Here is a 14,633-nt window from a genome sequence, read left to right on the forward strand (position 1 = left end):
AGAAAAGAAATAGCCACAATTGCTGCAGAGATGAGTCAAGAAGAATTAGAAATACCGGCTAAAAAGCCCAGCATCATCGCACCACCAAAAGAAGCTGACGTCAAGCAAATCGACTTGGGCACTGGCGATACCTCCAAGACAGCAACCATCAGTGCTCACCTCTCGACAAAATAGGAACTCGCGCTCACCAACTTTCTTCGGGACAACAAAGATATCTTCGCTTGGAAACCGGCTGACATGCCAGGTGTCCCAAGGGAGTTGGCTGAGCACAGAATCGATGTCAATGAAGGCTCTAAGCCTATAAAACAACGGCTACGATGATTCTCACCCGACAAAAAGCTAGCTTTTAAAAAAGAAATCACAAAGCTAATGGCGGCCGGATTCATTAGAGAAATCCTTCATCCAGATTGGCTAGCAAATCCAGTCCTTGTGCAGAAGAAGAACACGGACGAGTGGCGCATGTGCGTCGACTACATAGATCTCAACAAACATTGCCCAAAAGATCCGTTCGGGCTACCACGCATTGACCAGATAGTTGACTCAACAGCAGGGTCTGCACTATTATCCTTTCTCAATTGCTATTCAGGGTATCACCAGATCGCGTTAAAAGAACAAGACTAGAGCAAGACGTCTTTTATTACTCCGTTCGGTGCTTACTGTTACAAGACCATGTCATTTGGACTAAAGAACGCTGGTGCCACATACCAAAGAGCTATCCAAACTTGCCTTGGGGATCAAATCGGTGAAAATGTGGAGGCATACGTGGATGATGTAGTGGTGAAGACAAAGAACCCAGACACTCTAATTGAAGATTTGAAGCAAACCTTTGAAAACTTGAAGAGATGGAGATGGAAGTTGAACCTAAATAAATGTGTATTCGGAGTTCCCTTAAGACAACTACTCAGATTTTTGGTCAGTCAGCGCGGGATTGAAGCCAGCACCAAGCAAATTTGAGCTATAACAAAAATGGGCCCACCTAGAAACATCAAAGATGTGCAAAAGCTAACGGGCTACATGGCGGCACTCAATCGTTTCATTTCAAGGCTCAGTGAAAAAGGACTACCTTTCTTTAAACTACTAAAGAAGACAGATAAGTTCGAATGGACAGAAGAAGCCAATGAAGCTTTCAAGAAACTTAAGGCATACCTCACATCCTCACCAATTCTCACACCCCCAAGGAAAGACGAAGATATGATGCTATACATTACGGTGACTACTGTTGTGGTCAGCACGGTAATAGTCGTAGAAAGAGAAGAAGAAGGACGCGTGTATAAAGTACAACGACCTGTATACTACATCAGCGAAGTATTATCTAAATCAAAAATACGGTACCCGCATGTGCAAAAACTACTCTACGCTCTATTGATCACTTCACGCAAGCTTCACCACTATTTTGAAAGCCACCAGATCATAGTGGTGACAGACTTCCCGCTAGGAGACATCTTACACAACAGAGATGCGACGGGACGCATATCAAAGTGGGCAGTTGAACTCGGAGCTCTTAACATCGATTTCACCCCGCAGAAAGCAATCAAATCTCAAGCCCTTACCGATTTTGTGGCCGAGTGGACAGAGATTCAACAGCCTTTATCAGATACAATCCTTGACCACTGGAAGATGTACTTTGATGGGTCACTTAAACTAGGCAGAGCCGATGCAGGCGTTCTCCTCATTTCTCTAGAAGAAAAACAACTCAAGTACGTCCTTCAGATATTATGGTAAGCTACAAACAACGAAGCAGAATACGAAGCTCTCATTCACGGGCTGCGAGTGGCAATTACTCTCGAAATCAAGTGATTACTCGTATACGGCGATTCGGCAGTAGTCATCAACCAAGTCAACAAAGATTGAGACTGCACCAAAGAAAACATGGGTGCTTACTATGCTAAAATACGGAAACTTGAAAAACATTTCTAAGGATTAGAAATTCTACACGTCCTACGCGATTCCAACATTGCAGCAGATGTCCTCGCCAAGCTTGGATCAGACAGAGCAAAGGTTCCACTAGATGTATTCATAGAAGAGCTATTAGTTCCCTCTATCAAACAACCCGGTGAAACAACCCATGAAATTCAGGCTAAAGGCGTTTAGATCTTGGTAATCAACACTTCATGGAGCCAAGTTTTTATTGACTATATCAAAGAAAATAAATTGCCAGCAGATAAAGCAGAAGCCACCCAAGTTGTTCGCAGAAGCAAAAACTACGTTCTAGTAGGAGATAGACTTTATAGACGAGCAGCATCATCAGGAGTACTCCTAAAATGTGTCTCATTTGAAGAAGGCAAAGAGATCCTAGACGAAATATACTCAGGTTGCTGTGGAAATCATGCTGCTTCAAGAACACTGGTTGGCAAAGCATTTCGCACCAGACTCTATTGGCCAACCGCTTTAAAAGACGCAGAAGAACTTGTCAGAAAATGCAAAGGTTGCCAAATGTTTGCAAGACAAGCCCATGTGCCAGCTCACAATCTTATCTGCATCTCACCCGCTTGGCCTTTTTCCTGCTGGGGGCTGGATCAAGTAGGACCTCTGAAGAAAGCAAAAGGCGGCTTCGAGTACATCTTTATAGCAATCGACAAGTTCACCAAGTGGATTGAATACAAACCACTCGCAAAATACAGCGCAACCAAAGCAGTCGAGTTCATCCAAGACATTATGCACCGCTTCAGCATGCCCAATCGAATCATCACAGATCTAGGCTTCCCCTTCATAGCTACAGAATTCAAAAGCTGGGCACAAGACTGTGGTTTCAGTATAGACTACGCGTCTGTTGCACATCTAGAAGCCAACGGACAAGTAGAAAGGGCTAATGGACTCATACTAGCCGGATTAAAACTAAGGTTATACGAAGAACTAGTGGACTATGGGTCCAAATGGATTGAAGAATTACCTAAAGTAGTATGGGGGCTACGAACTCAAATAAGCAGAGCAACAGGCTACTCACCCTTCTTCCTAGTTTACGAGTCAGAAGCCGTACTGCCTACCGATTTGATCTGGATATCACCAAAGATAGAACAATACGATGAAGGAGAAGCAGAACACACAAGAAGATTAGAACTCGACAGCTCAAAAGAAGTCAGAGTAAATGCTACCCTCCAATCAGCCAGATACCTACAAGGTTTAAGACGACACTACAACAAGAGTACCCATCCTCAATCATTACAAGTCGGAGACTTAGTGCTAAAAAGGATACAAAAAACTGATGGACGACATAAGCTACTCAGTCCATGGGAAGGTCCGTTCATTGTCACAAAAGTCACCGAACCAGGCACATACAAGTTAATAACCGAAGATGAAAGAGAAGTCAACAATACATGGCACATCAGCCAGCTAAGAAGATTCTACGCATGAAAACAACTCAAAGGAGAGTACATATACAAAGCATAAGAGATCAACGTTCATGACCTATAAAGATGTTGTTCCTCGACAAAATGTGTATTATGGCTTATCAAACGATCATAATCAATAAAGATGGTTTTTCGACAACATATGTCTTATGATGACTAAGCCCCGAGTTGTTTCCAAAAGAGCAAAATGGCTGAAATATGCCTGAGCCTACCGACCGAGAGCAAAATAGCTGAAAAGATGCTTGAGCCCGTCGATGAGGGTAGCTAATAAGCTAACACCCGAACAAAAGAGCAAAATGGCTGAAAACATGCCTGAGCATCCCGGCCAAGAGCAAAATAGCTGAAAAGATGCTTGAGCCCACCGATGAGGGTAGCTAATAAGCTAACACCCGAACAAAAAAGCAAAATGGCTGAAACATGCCTGAGCCTACCGGCTGAGAGCAAAATAGCTGAAAAGATGCTTGAGCCCGCCGATGAGGGTAGCTAATAAACTAACACCCGAAACAAAAAGCAAAATGGCTGAAAACATGCCTGAGCATCCTGCCCGAGAGCAAAATAGCTGAAAAGACGCTTGAGCCCGTCGATGAGGATAGCTAAAAAGCTAACACCCGAAACAAAAAGCAAAATAGCTAAAAATACGCCTGAGCATCCCGGCCGAGAGCAAAATAGCTGAAAAGACGCTTGAGCCCACCGATGAGGGTAGCTAAAAGCTAACACCTAAAACTAGTCGACCGAAATTAAAGCTTAAAAAGACCCTCCAGCTCTTCGTTCTGAAAAGCAAGAGGCTCAGGGGCTACATCCAGATAGGAATACTTTTTCCTCAGAAAAGCACAAACGCCACTCAAGAAAGCACTCGCATGCCGAAGTTTGTCAAGGCAACATTCTATGCCGAGTCGTTTTACATAGCGCAGATAAAAGGTTGTCAACACAAAGATCTACATCTAACAAGTCATAGCACGGACAAAGCACTCGACAGATCACGAAAGAGGAAGAAAAGAAAAGTACTCGACAAATCGAGGGATTTTGTCAGGATAACGCACAGAGTGGTTTACAGGGCAGAGACGAAAACGGGACAAAGTACTCAGCAAGTCAAGTAACTCTGACCACACCCGGGCAAAGAATACATCAACGAAAATAAAGAATCTTAATTTGAAGAGGAGTGTAATATTACAAGAGGCTGGTCAATTGGATCAAGCATTGTCATTAGGAAGGGAAATATCAATATTAAGACTGTCTACAACCCTACTGGCTAAACCTTCGACCTCAGGCTCCATCCTCTCAACGGCATCAAGGTACTCTTGGCTATCAGCTTCCTCTGCTATCTTGGATAGAGGCGCCTCTAGAACAAGGACCCAGACCTAGGCCAGCACATTCTTGGTACATACTTGAGCGCACTTCTTCGCGAACTCTTGGAAACGAGTCAGAATCCGAGGAATGAACTGAGCCCAAGATTGCCCGTCATCCACTGGAGTCCGAAGAACATCAGCTACTGAACGAAAGGATTTCCACAAAACGTTCCAATTTTCAGTAGCTGTCGCCAACTTCCCAGACAAGTCTTCAATAGTTTTTTGGGCCTGCACAAGATCTTTATCAGCTCCACGCCTGATCAACTTAGCAAGTGCAATTTCTTCTTCAGCATGAGTAATTACCTCCTTAGCCTTGTTGTGACTTGTACGAACAAGAGTCTTCATTTCATCAATGCCCTCCGAGAGCTTTTTTCCTTCAACTTGGAGAGCTGGACAAGACACCAAACAACAAGTCAGCAGGAGGGAAATGTTTGAATACTGAAATAAACAAAGAGAATACGGAATACCTTTACATTCTTTCTTCACGGCTTCCAAGCTCTTCATGGCCTCCGAGTTCTTTGAGGCCTCCCGGATAGCAGCATCTTTCTGTTTCTCCAACTCCTAGGCAACAATGTCTCTCTGTTTCTCTACCTCTACCACCTAGGCACGGAGAGCCTTTTCCTCTTTTTGATGCAACTTACGCTTAGCCTCCAACTCGGCCTGGAGAAGGTCAAGGTCAGTCTTCAGAGAACTTACCTCGGAGGACAACTTCTTCTCAGTTTCAGACGAAAAGAAGAAGCCGGTATGGTCACGAGAGAAAGTCTAAACAATTAAAGATAGAGAAAAATAAGGCGTAAGGATGAAGGCAAAACAAATGGCCTAAGAAAGAATCTCAGAAAAACTTACGTGAAGCTTCTCCCCGAAGGAAGTCACAGAGGATGCCAAGCTCCCCTAGGCTGCGGTCAGCTCCGATAGCCGATGGGTGGCATCGAACTGTTGCACCATGTCATCAGTAAAAGAGGGACCGCTGGAAGCGAGAGAAGGGGAAGGAGAGGCCGGCTAGGGCGAAGAAGGAACGACCAAAGCAACCTCCTAGGAAGCCGAAGCCAATCCCTCAGAAGGACCCGACGTGACGGCCACAGTCACCTTCGGGGCAGCCAAGTCCGCAACTTCGCCAAGTAGCTCCGAAGCCCCCATAGCAACTTCACCAACACTATGTTACGAGTCCTGAGGCTCGAAACTCAATGGCACAGCGGAAGGCTGAGAAGAAGTCGATGAAGAAATGAGAGAAGACGAAAGACTGAAAATTGATAAAAGAAATCACCGATGAGAACCAGAAGAAGGAAGACAGAAGCAAAAGGATAAAACCAGAATCTACTCACCCAGCCACTTTCTTCTTCGTGAAGCCAAAAGAAGGCCTTGTAGGGGGAACCACGACAGCGAAAACGTCCCCGCCACCCGACGACGGAAACAGGATAGCAGATACCGGAGCCATGGAAGAAGCCAGGGTTGGAGCCATGGAAGAACTCTACACTAGAGGAGCGGTAGAGCTCGGTACCGAGGCTACTAAAGAACTCGACACCGGAGCTTCAGAAGAAGTCGGCGCGGGAGCCTCAGAAGAACTCGTACCCGACGTCCGGTTACTTCAAAAAGTTCAAGACTAAAAGTCAACACAAAGAAGAGAAATTCAATGCAACAGGAATATGAAAACAACTCACTGCCGCATGATGAGGGGTACTTCGTCATCCTCCTCTCCCTCAACCAAGGGAAACCAGAGCACCTGCTGAAAAAGAATAAAAAGTACTCGGTTCAAGAGAAAAACAGGAAAACAAAGGAACAAAGAGTATTAAATGTGCTCACCTAAGAGCATGCTAGCAGCAACTAGAGTACCTGAGAGAGTACTTGATTTGCGAGGCTTCTTGGAGACAGGCAGGCCAGATAAAGACCCGTCCGTTCGCCCCCTCTTTGGGACACTACGAGGACCGCGAGGGACTAGACGAGGAACATATTCTTTATATACATCAACAAATCTAGAAGAAACTCTAGGAAGCGCTGTGGAGGTTGGGGACTTACTAGTTGCAGAAGTTCCAGCAAGTTTATCCCCAGTCTCCTCCATGACAGGGAGAACATCAAGAGGGATCGGGTCAACAAAGTTCCACCCAAGCTCCTATGAAAAGGATAAAATAGCAAGACAAGGAAAAGCTAAGCAAAAATGGATGCAGCAAGAGTACATAAAGTACCCAAACAAAGAGATAAATAACTCACAGCTGGGGGTGGGTTGTTGGCAGAGAACTCGGAGACAGCAGGAGGAACAACGCTCACTCCTTTCAGCATCTTCTGGAGACGCTCGAGTACCTCCTCATCGGTCAGCTCAAGAGCTGAGACCATGCGTGAAGGATCCTCAGCCCCAGAATACTCGAAGCCAAGGTGCTCCCGCTCTTTCAAAGGTTGAACTCAGCGACGAAGAAAACTCGAGACAATACCGAAACCGGTTAAACCCTGCTATTTCAGCATGCTAATCCTATCAAGGAGTGGCTGGATCACTTGAATCTCAACGGGTGACTCAAGTTTCTTGTCCCATCAGTCATTCACCACAGGACCAGATCCAGAGTGGACGACAAGGTAAGGGATCAAATTGGCAGCATAAAACCAGTCGGCACGCCAATCTTTTACAGAATCGACCAGGTTATAGTCAAAGAACTTGATCTTAAGACCCTGGCGAAACTAAATCCCGCAACCACCAAGAACGCTGGTTCTTTGCGGCGGGGTTGAGGTTTCAGACGAAAGAAGTAGCGAAAAAGAGATAGAGAAGGAGGGATTCCGAGGAAAGCTTCACAGAGATGAACGAAAATGGAAAGATGGAGAACGGCATTAGGGGTTAGATGGTTCAGACTAACCCCGAAATAACCAAGAAACTGATGAAGGAAGGCAAAAGCAAGAAGGCAAAGTCTGGCATAGACAAAGGAAACGAAGAGGACAATCTCACCCAGGACCCGGAGCAGGAACCCGATGCTCGCCCGGAACTCTCCATTCAGCGATGACTTTGCTTTGGATCAAGCCATCGCTGACGAGCTCGTGCAGCTGATCTTCACTTGTTGTTGGAGCCAGCCAAACCTTCTGAGCAGCCCTCATGGCCACGAACTCTTGGTTCTCGATCAAAGAAGGGATGACTCCTCGTCCATGAAGGTCGCCTGGGATTTGCTCGCGGTTTTCTTCTTACCCATGAACTAGCGAAAGCAAAAAGGTACTGGGAAAGATGAAGCTAGGATGATGGTGCTCGGGTGACGGTGACGATGACGGCGACGGATTTCTGAAAGCTAGGGTTTAAAGGCAAGAGCTGGACAGCAAAGGAAAGGAAGATAAAAGGTCTTTAAATAGATTTTTCAGTGATAAAATGACCCACAAGGCCCGTTAAACCACGGTGTGGGAACGCAACGGTCCATTTACTAACCCAGCTAAAATGACGGACGGCACAAATCCACACAACAGTACAATTTAACGGGCAGATTTCAGACTCATCCGTCCAGCACCACGGCAGGGTTATCAGATCACTATAATAACAACCCATCAACCAAGAAGAAAGAAAGGGCTACCTCGCAAGGAACAAAAGAACCTGGTTATTAAGAAAGAACTCGGGAATCTCATGAATAACTAGGATTACAGCAGAAAAATGAACGACAACTCTGAAGACAAGATTCTTTCCATTACAAATGGCTTCAAAGATAGAAGATTACACATCTTACAAGACCCAACGAACTCGGCACCACGAAAAGCAAAGTAGCAAAGAGGAAACACGGACATGGCTAGGCTCTAGAACGACTACGTATCCCAAATTGCTACTCGGAAGGATAAACCGTCATCAGCTACACTGTTTTCTTCAAAGGACGGACGCAATGCATCCAAGGCGAAAATCAGCAGCACGGCAGGACAACATGGAGCAGAGAAGGTCAGCGGGCATCTGTCTACCCAAGACCGATGTGATATTGGATATGGTGTTGATCTGCACCAGACAGTCTTAAGACAGGCGACGAGGATCAACCCAGAACTGCCAGATGAAGAAACGAAGCCCACATCACAAGACTTCCTCCAACTACCGCCATGTACATCCTGGTATAATGCTGTCGCGGGATTAGTCTACCTCTAATCCCTATCACAAGACTTCCTCCAGCTACGACAAGACACACAGGAACTACAAAATATGCCCGAGGGCTACTCTACTTCACAAACTACCATGTTCATGACCACGAAGGTTTCAACAAAATGTTCAATGGATAAAAATAAGCACTCTAGGAGAGTATTTATAGATCAAAGGAGCGGTTGCACATGGACTAGGAGTACCAACGAAATAAGCCTAACAAAGAACACAGTGAAAAGACAGGACTCAATAATGGAAGACTCAGGTGAGAGGGAACAGTACTCGAAGACGAGCATATTCAGAAGAATATACCAACACAGTACAACCCGTGAACAAAAGGTATTTACACTCAACCACCACCATACAACTACATCTGACAACAGCAGACTATCAAAGAATACGCCAAGACCTCGCGTCCGAGTTCTTCCTGAACAAAACAACACGGATATACGCTTGGAGGCTGCATGCTGCAAAACTACTCGGATGATGACATAATCCAAGTCTCGGGGACTACTTCAGAACACAAATTTTCAAACAATATAAAGATTCAAGACCCTCCAGCTTTTTATTCCAAATAGCAAGAGGCTCGGGGGCTACACTCAGTGAGTGCCCTTTTTCTTCGAAAAAGCGCACGTCACCAAAAGACTTCCTCAACGCAGACCACTTCAAGATATTTTGACAAAAAGAACCCGGAACGAGCCATATTCGAGTTCTTTTTGATAAAACTTCAACGAACAATCAGAGCAACTTTAAGACAAGATCCTCTAGCTCCTTGTTCCAAATAGCAAGAGGCTCGGGGGCTACAACCAGATGGATGTACTTTTTCTTCAAAAAGCACTCACCACTTGAAGATCCCAAGAAGCGCTACAAGGTTTCACTCCAGAAAGCACTCGGATGACGTTTGTTCCTACTCAATAAGACCTGAAGGAGCAAAACGAGACTTTCAGAGCTCAACCATGAAGTGCTCGGGGGTTTGTCGATGCGGGACCCATAGGATACCCCGCAAGGGAGAGAGAAGATCTAGTCTAACTAGGATTCTTTCCATGTAATCTTAGTAGTAGTACTATTCAGTAATCCTACTAGGAACTCTCATTGTAAACCGACTAGGACTCTGGCCTCCTGACTATATAAAGGAGGGCAGGGCTCCTGAATAACAGAACAACAATTGTACGACACTTCATAATCAATCCAACGTAGAGGCTAATGCCGGCTGGACGTAGGGCTGTTACTCAATCAACGATCGAGGGTCCGAACCAGGATAAGTCGTTTGTCTCTTGCGTTCACCATCGAGTTCTGCATACGCTGAAGCCCAAACATACTGCCTCGGGTACCCCCGTGGCAGGCAATCGGTGGTAAAACATCGACAGTGGGGCCCACCCCTCGGTAGAGTAGGCTTGTGCCGTGTCCTGGGCCTGGGGTGTTACAAATGGTATTCAGAGCCAACTCTCGTGGTTTCACGGATATATGGCTCGGGAGCTTGGACAGGCTGCGCATGGAGCATGGCACTTGGCCGAGGAGCTGGGAATATAGACGTGGGCCAAGAGAGTCGAGCGGTTTCACGGACATATGGCTCGGGAGCCTGGATAGGTCGCGCTTGGCACTTGGGCCGGGGAGCTGGGAATATGGACGTGGGCCAAGATAGTCGATCCCAGACACGTTTAAGTAGATTGGTTTGGCCCTCGACGAGGACGTCGAGTCCTTAAGTGTGGGTGTATGTGAGACCTGCTAGCTGGGCCGGTCGTGGGCTGGGCCGAATGGCTGATACTGTAGCACAAGGCGATGTGAGGCAGGGTAGCTCGGGTCACTGGGTACTGTAGCACGTGGAACACTGTAGCACCGGAGTAGTACCACCTCGGAAGCTGAAGTTGAGCCAAACCAACTTAAATAGCCAGGCCAAAGGACGCATAGTAACCTTCGGTTAACCGTTTTACGCGAAGTGAGGACGAAAGCGTAAACATGTTGCTATGTAGGTGGGGCCCACCCCTCGGTAGAGTGGGCCTGTGCTGTGTCTCGGGCCTGGGGCATTACAGTAGCCATGGTTGAGAAGCTATACTGGTATGAACTATAATGTGCACACTAGAAACACCTCTGTCACAACCTCTTCCATGATTAACTATTTTCAGCTTGCTAAGAACAGATGCATTCATCCCCTCAGGATCAAGCAATGATATACCAAGAGGTACATGAAAAACAACGAATCTTCTTGGTCTCATCAAGCATTTCCAAGACTCTACAAGTGCAGGAAGCACACACCAGATTTGTTGTTGAGTTGATACATACCATGGGGGCTTCCAGAGTCGGTCAGGGTGACCCGTGGCAGAGTTCCTCACAGCCATGTAGAGCGACGGCCATGGTGTAGGCCGTAACTCAGCATCACAACCCGTCAACCTCAGTTCGTCAGGTGGTGGCCATGGTTGGTGTTGATTGACTCCCAGTGACATACGACTCGGCAGCTCAAAGCCAATGCAGATGTTGCAGAAGATGTCTGCATGCAGTGACAATTCCTCGAACACCTGGCGTGCACCCAAGCTGGCATGCTCCAGAGATATCGAACTCAACATGGCAGGGCTTGGGGTTGAGGCACCTGGAAGTGTAGATGTCGTTGATGACGTTGGAGTAGCTTCAGCAACGTGTGTCGACCAAGTCATCCCGTGGGACCCTTTCGTAGTACTATATTATTCAATCTCAAATACAATAAAATCAACATTAATTAATAAAGGCAAAATAGCCGAATTCGTCCCTGAACTATCGTGCTGGGCTCAATTTCGTCCCTCAACTATAAAAACGTCCGATTCAGTCCTTGAACTATCATGCTAGGCTCAATTGAACTATCATGTTGGGCTCAATTTCATCCCTCAACTATAAAAACGTCTGATTCAGTCCCTGAACTATCGTGCTGGGCTCAATTTCGTCCCTCAACTATAAAAATGTCCGATTCAGTCCCTGAACTATCCAAATCGGGCCAACTTCGTTCGTTCGCCGACGTGGCATGCCACGTTGGCTCGCGCTAATCACTGCTCAGTCAGGCCGAACCCAAATACGGGACGTTGGAACCTGCGAGCGCGCGCGCTCGAGCGCTCTGACTGAGCCCGGCGCTAAACGGACAGAGGGAAAAAGGAAGAACGAGCGGACAGAGAAGAACTGAGCACGAGCGCTGACGGGCAGCAAGGAGAGGGACAAACGCTGCTTCTAGGAAGCAAGCACGGCACCTATGCACCGGCTCTGGTAACGCTCCTGTAAGAATCCCATGTGCCTGCACCTCAATCAACGAAGAACAGAGCTACGTACAGAAGAGAAAGTGACCACGAAATTCGAAGGAAAACCGACCAAATCAAAAGGAAATGCTCCCAAATTTTGCAGAGATGCAATTCAACTTGCAACGAATCTATCCCCAAGAAATCATTGCCTGAAATTGATTCAAACTCCGGGGCTGCTCGATTTGGGGCAAGAACGGGAGAACAACGACGAGCACAAAACTGCAAACACAAAATCAGTCATAGCGCCCGAGCGCATGCGCTCGCAGGTTCCAGCGTCCCGTATTTGGGTTCGGCCTGACTGAGCAGTGATTAGGCGAGCCAACGTGACATGCCTCGTCGGCGAATGGACGAAGTTGGCCCAATTTGGATAGTTCAGGGACTGAATCGGACGTTTTTATAGTTAAGGGACGAAATTGAGCCCAACACGATAGTTCAGGGACTGAATCGGATGTTTTTATAGTTGATGGACGAAATTGAGCCCAGCACGATAGTTCAGGGACGAATTCAACTATTTTACCATTAATAAAGTATTGTGATAGAAAAACACTGTAAGAAAAGTACAAGCGATTAGAGGCAAACACAGGCTGAGGCATGACGAAATGAATATCATCAAGCTGACGCTGAGGCTTCGGCGGCGAGGGCCGTGGCTCCGGCCTTGAGCTTCTTGGCAACACCGGCGAAGTAGGCGCCCTGGTGTCTCGCCACGGCGAGCTCCGCCTTGGAGGGCGTCCTGCTGCCATCGGCACCGGTGAAGGTCCCAGCGCCGTAGGGGCTACCACCCCTGACCTCGTCGACGCCGAACATGCCGGCGCCGAAGGTGTACCCCAGAGGCACGAAGAGCATGCCATGGTGCACGAGCTGCGTGACGGCAGTGAGCGCGGTGGTCTCCTGCCCGCCGCCCTGTGTGCCTGTGGAGAGGAACACGCCCGCGGGCTTGCAGTGCCGGTGGGGGGACGAGTGGCGAGCTGATCATGAGCTCCACCATTCAGGCGCGAGCGCGAGCGCGAGCTAGCTGTGCAAGACCCCGTGCGTTGACCGTGCAGCCTACCAAGTCAAACTAACACCATTTGCTGAAAACATGACGGCTATTTTCGATCGGTTAACGTTTCTACGTTTTGGTGGTATTTCACGTCGCAAATACAATACAATAAACATGAATCAATACTAAAGTAGGGAATTATTTATTAAATCAAGACAGGCTGAGTAGGCATGACGAATGATGTATCATCAAGCTGACGCTGAGGATTCGGCGGCGAGGGCCGTGGCTCCGGCCTTGAGCTTCTTGGCGATGCCGGCAAAGTAGGTGCCCTGGTGTCTGGCTATGGCGAGCTCTGCCTCGGAGGGCGTCCTGCTGCCATCGGCGCCGGCGAAGGTGCCCGCGCCGTAGGGGCTGCCACCCCTGACCTCGTCGACGCCGAACATGCCGGCGCCGAAGGTGTAACCCAAAGGCACGAAGAGCATGCCATGGTGCACGAGCTGCGTGACGGCGGTGAGCGCGGTGGTCTCCTGCCCGCCGCCCTGTGTGCCCGTGGAGAGGAACACGCCCGCGGGCTTCCCCGCCAGCGCCTGGCCCTGCCACAGCCCGCCCGTGGCGTCCAAGAACGCCTTCATCTGCGCCGCCATCATGCCGAACCGCGTCGGAAAGCCCAGGAGCACGCCGTCGGCGTCCGCGAGGTCGCGTGGGGCGAGCACCGGGTGGTCTTGGCGCGCCGGCGCCGCGCCCATCTTCCCCAGCACTTCCTCTGGAAGCGTCTCGGACACGCGCCACACCGTGGCCTCCACGCCGGACACCTCGTCCGCGCCCTTCTTGATCTCCTCCGCCAGCGCCGCCACGTGGCCCCACGTCGAGTAGTACCTGCAGGTGCATGCATGCATGGGCATAACGTTTTCGAATAAAGCATACCGTGCATGGATGGAGGAGATGGAATGGAAGAAGTGCTCGATTGTATTATCACATAGGAAATCGATGCGAACTGCTGGGTGCTTACACGACGTAGATCTTGGTGGCCATTGCTTTGTTTTGCTTCACTTGTGATGTTTTGATGTTTTGCTTTGCACAGGAGCTTCGAGTTGAGCGCAAAGGAACTGTCTTGTCGTGCCACCTGCTCTGCTCTCATGTGATGGTGATTATTTATAGAGGATTAGACTATCTCCAACCATGACAACCCAAACTCAGCACCCATTGTTTGATTTGGGTCATGCACAGTAAAAAAAGATCTCAACCCAAAATTTACGTTCTCCAACAGAGGACCCAAATCATCCCCCGTCATCTACGGTACAGCACTCTTTCTTCCTCCCGTGTTCGTTTCTGTAGGAACGCACAGCAAGAAAACGAAGAGGAAAGCGGCGGCTAGCCACGGCCTACAGGGTCCATGCTTGCACCGCTCTTCACGCGCTCGCCGGCGGCCAGGGAGCTGCGCCGGGGCCAAGGGCGCCAGCGCGCTCGCGCCAGGGGACTGGGCAGCGGCGTCGGACAACCAGGAGGGCAGCCCGTGCGCGCGCCGCTTGCTGCGACGGCCAGCAGCAGCGACGGCGGGGCCGGAGGCGCCCGCGCGTTCGCGCCGTTGGGGCTGCAGCGGCAGCCTGCGGCTGGCCGAGCGCGCTCACC

The 14,633-nt window shown here is 48.5% G+C and overlaps 1 protein-coding gene across 1 annotated transcript; it reads right to left on the reverse strand.

The window, feature by feature from the left end:
- Window positions 1-13,163: 13,163 nt before the first annotated feature.
- LOC136549301 (NAD(P)H dehydrogenase (quinone) FQR1-like) lies at window positions 13,164-14,068 on the reverse strand. Its single transcript, XM_066540545.1, has 2 exons — window positions 14,014-14,068; window positions 13,164-13,880 (listed from the first exon to the last, which is right to left on the reverse strand). Exons 1-2 carry the CDS (start codon window positions 14,034-14,036, stop codon window positions 13,253-13,255), a joined length of 651 nt encoding a protein of 216 aa, XP_066396642.1. The 5' UTR covers window positions 14,037-14,068; the 3' UTR covers window positions 13,164-13,252.
- Window positions 14,069-14,633: the final 565 nt, after the last annotated feature.

This window comes from Miscanthus floridulus, chromosome 4 (assembly GCF_019320115.1).
Source record: "Miscanthus floridulus cultivar M001 chromosome 4, ASM1932011v1, whole genome shotgun sequence".
Lineage (NCBI taxonomy): Eukaryota > Viridiplantae > Streptophyta > Magnoliopsida > Poales > Poaceae > Miscanthus > Miscanthus floridulus.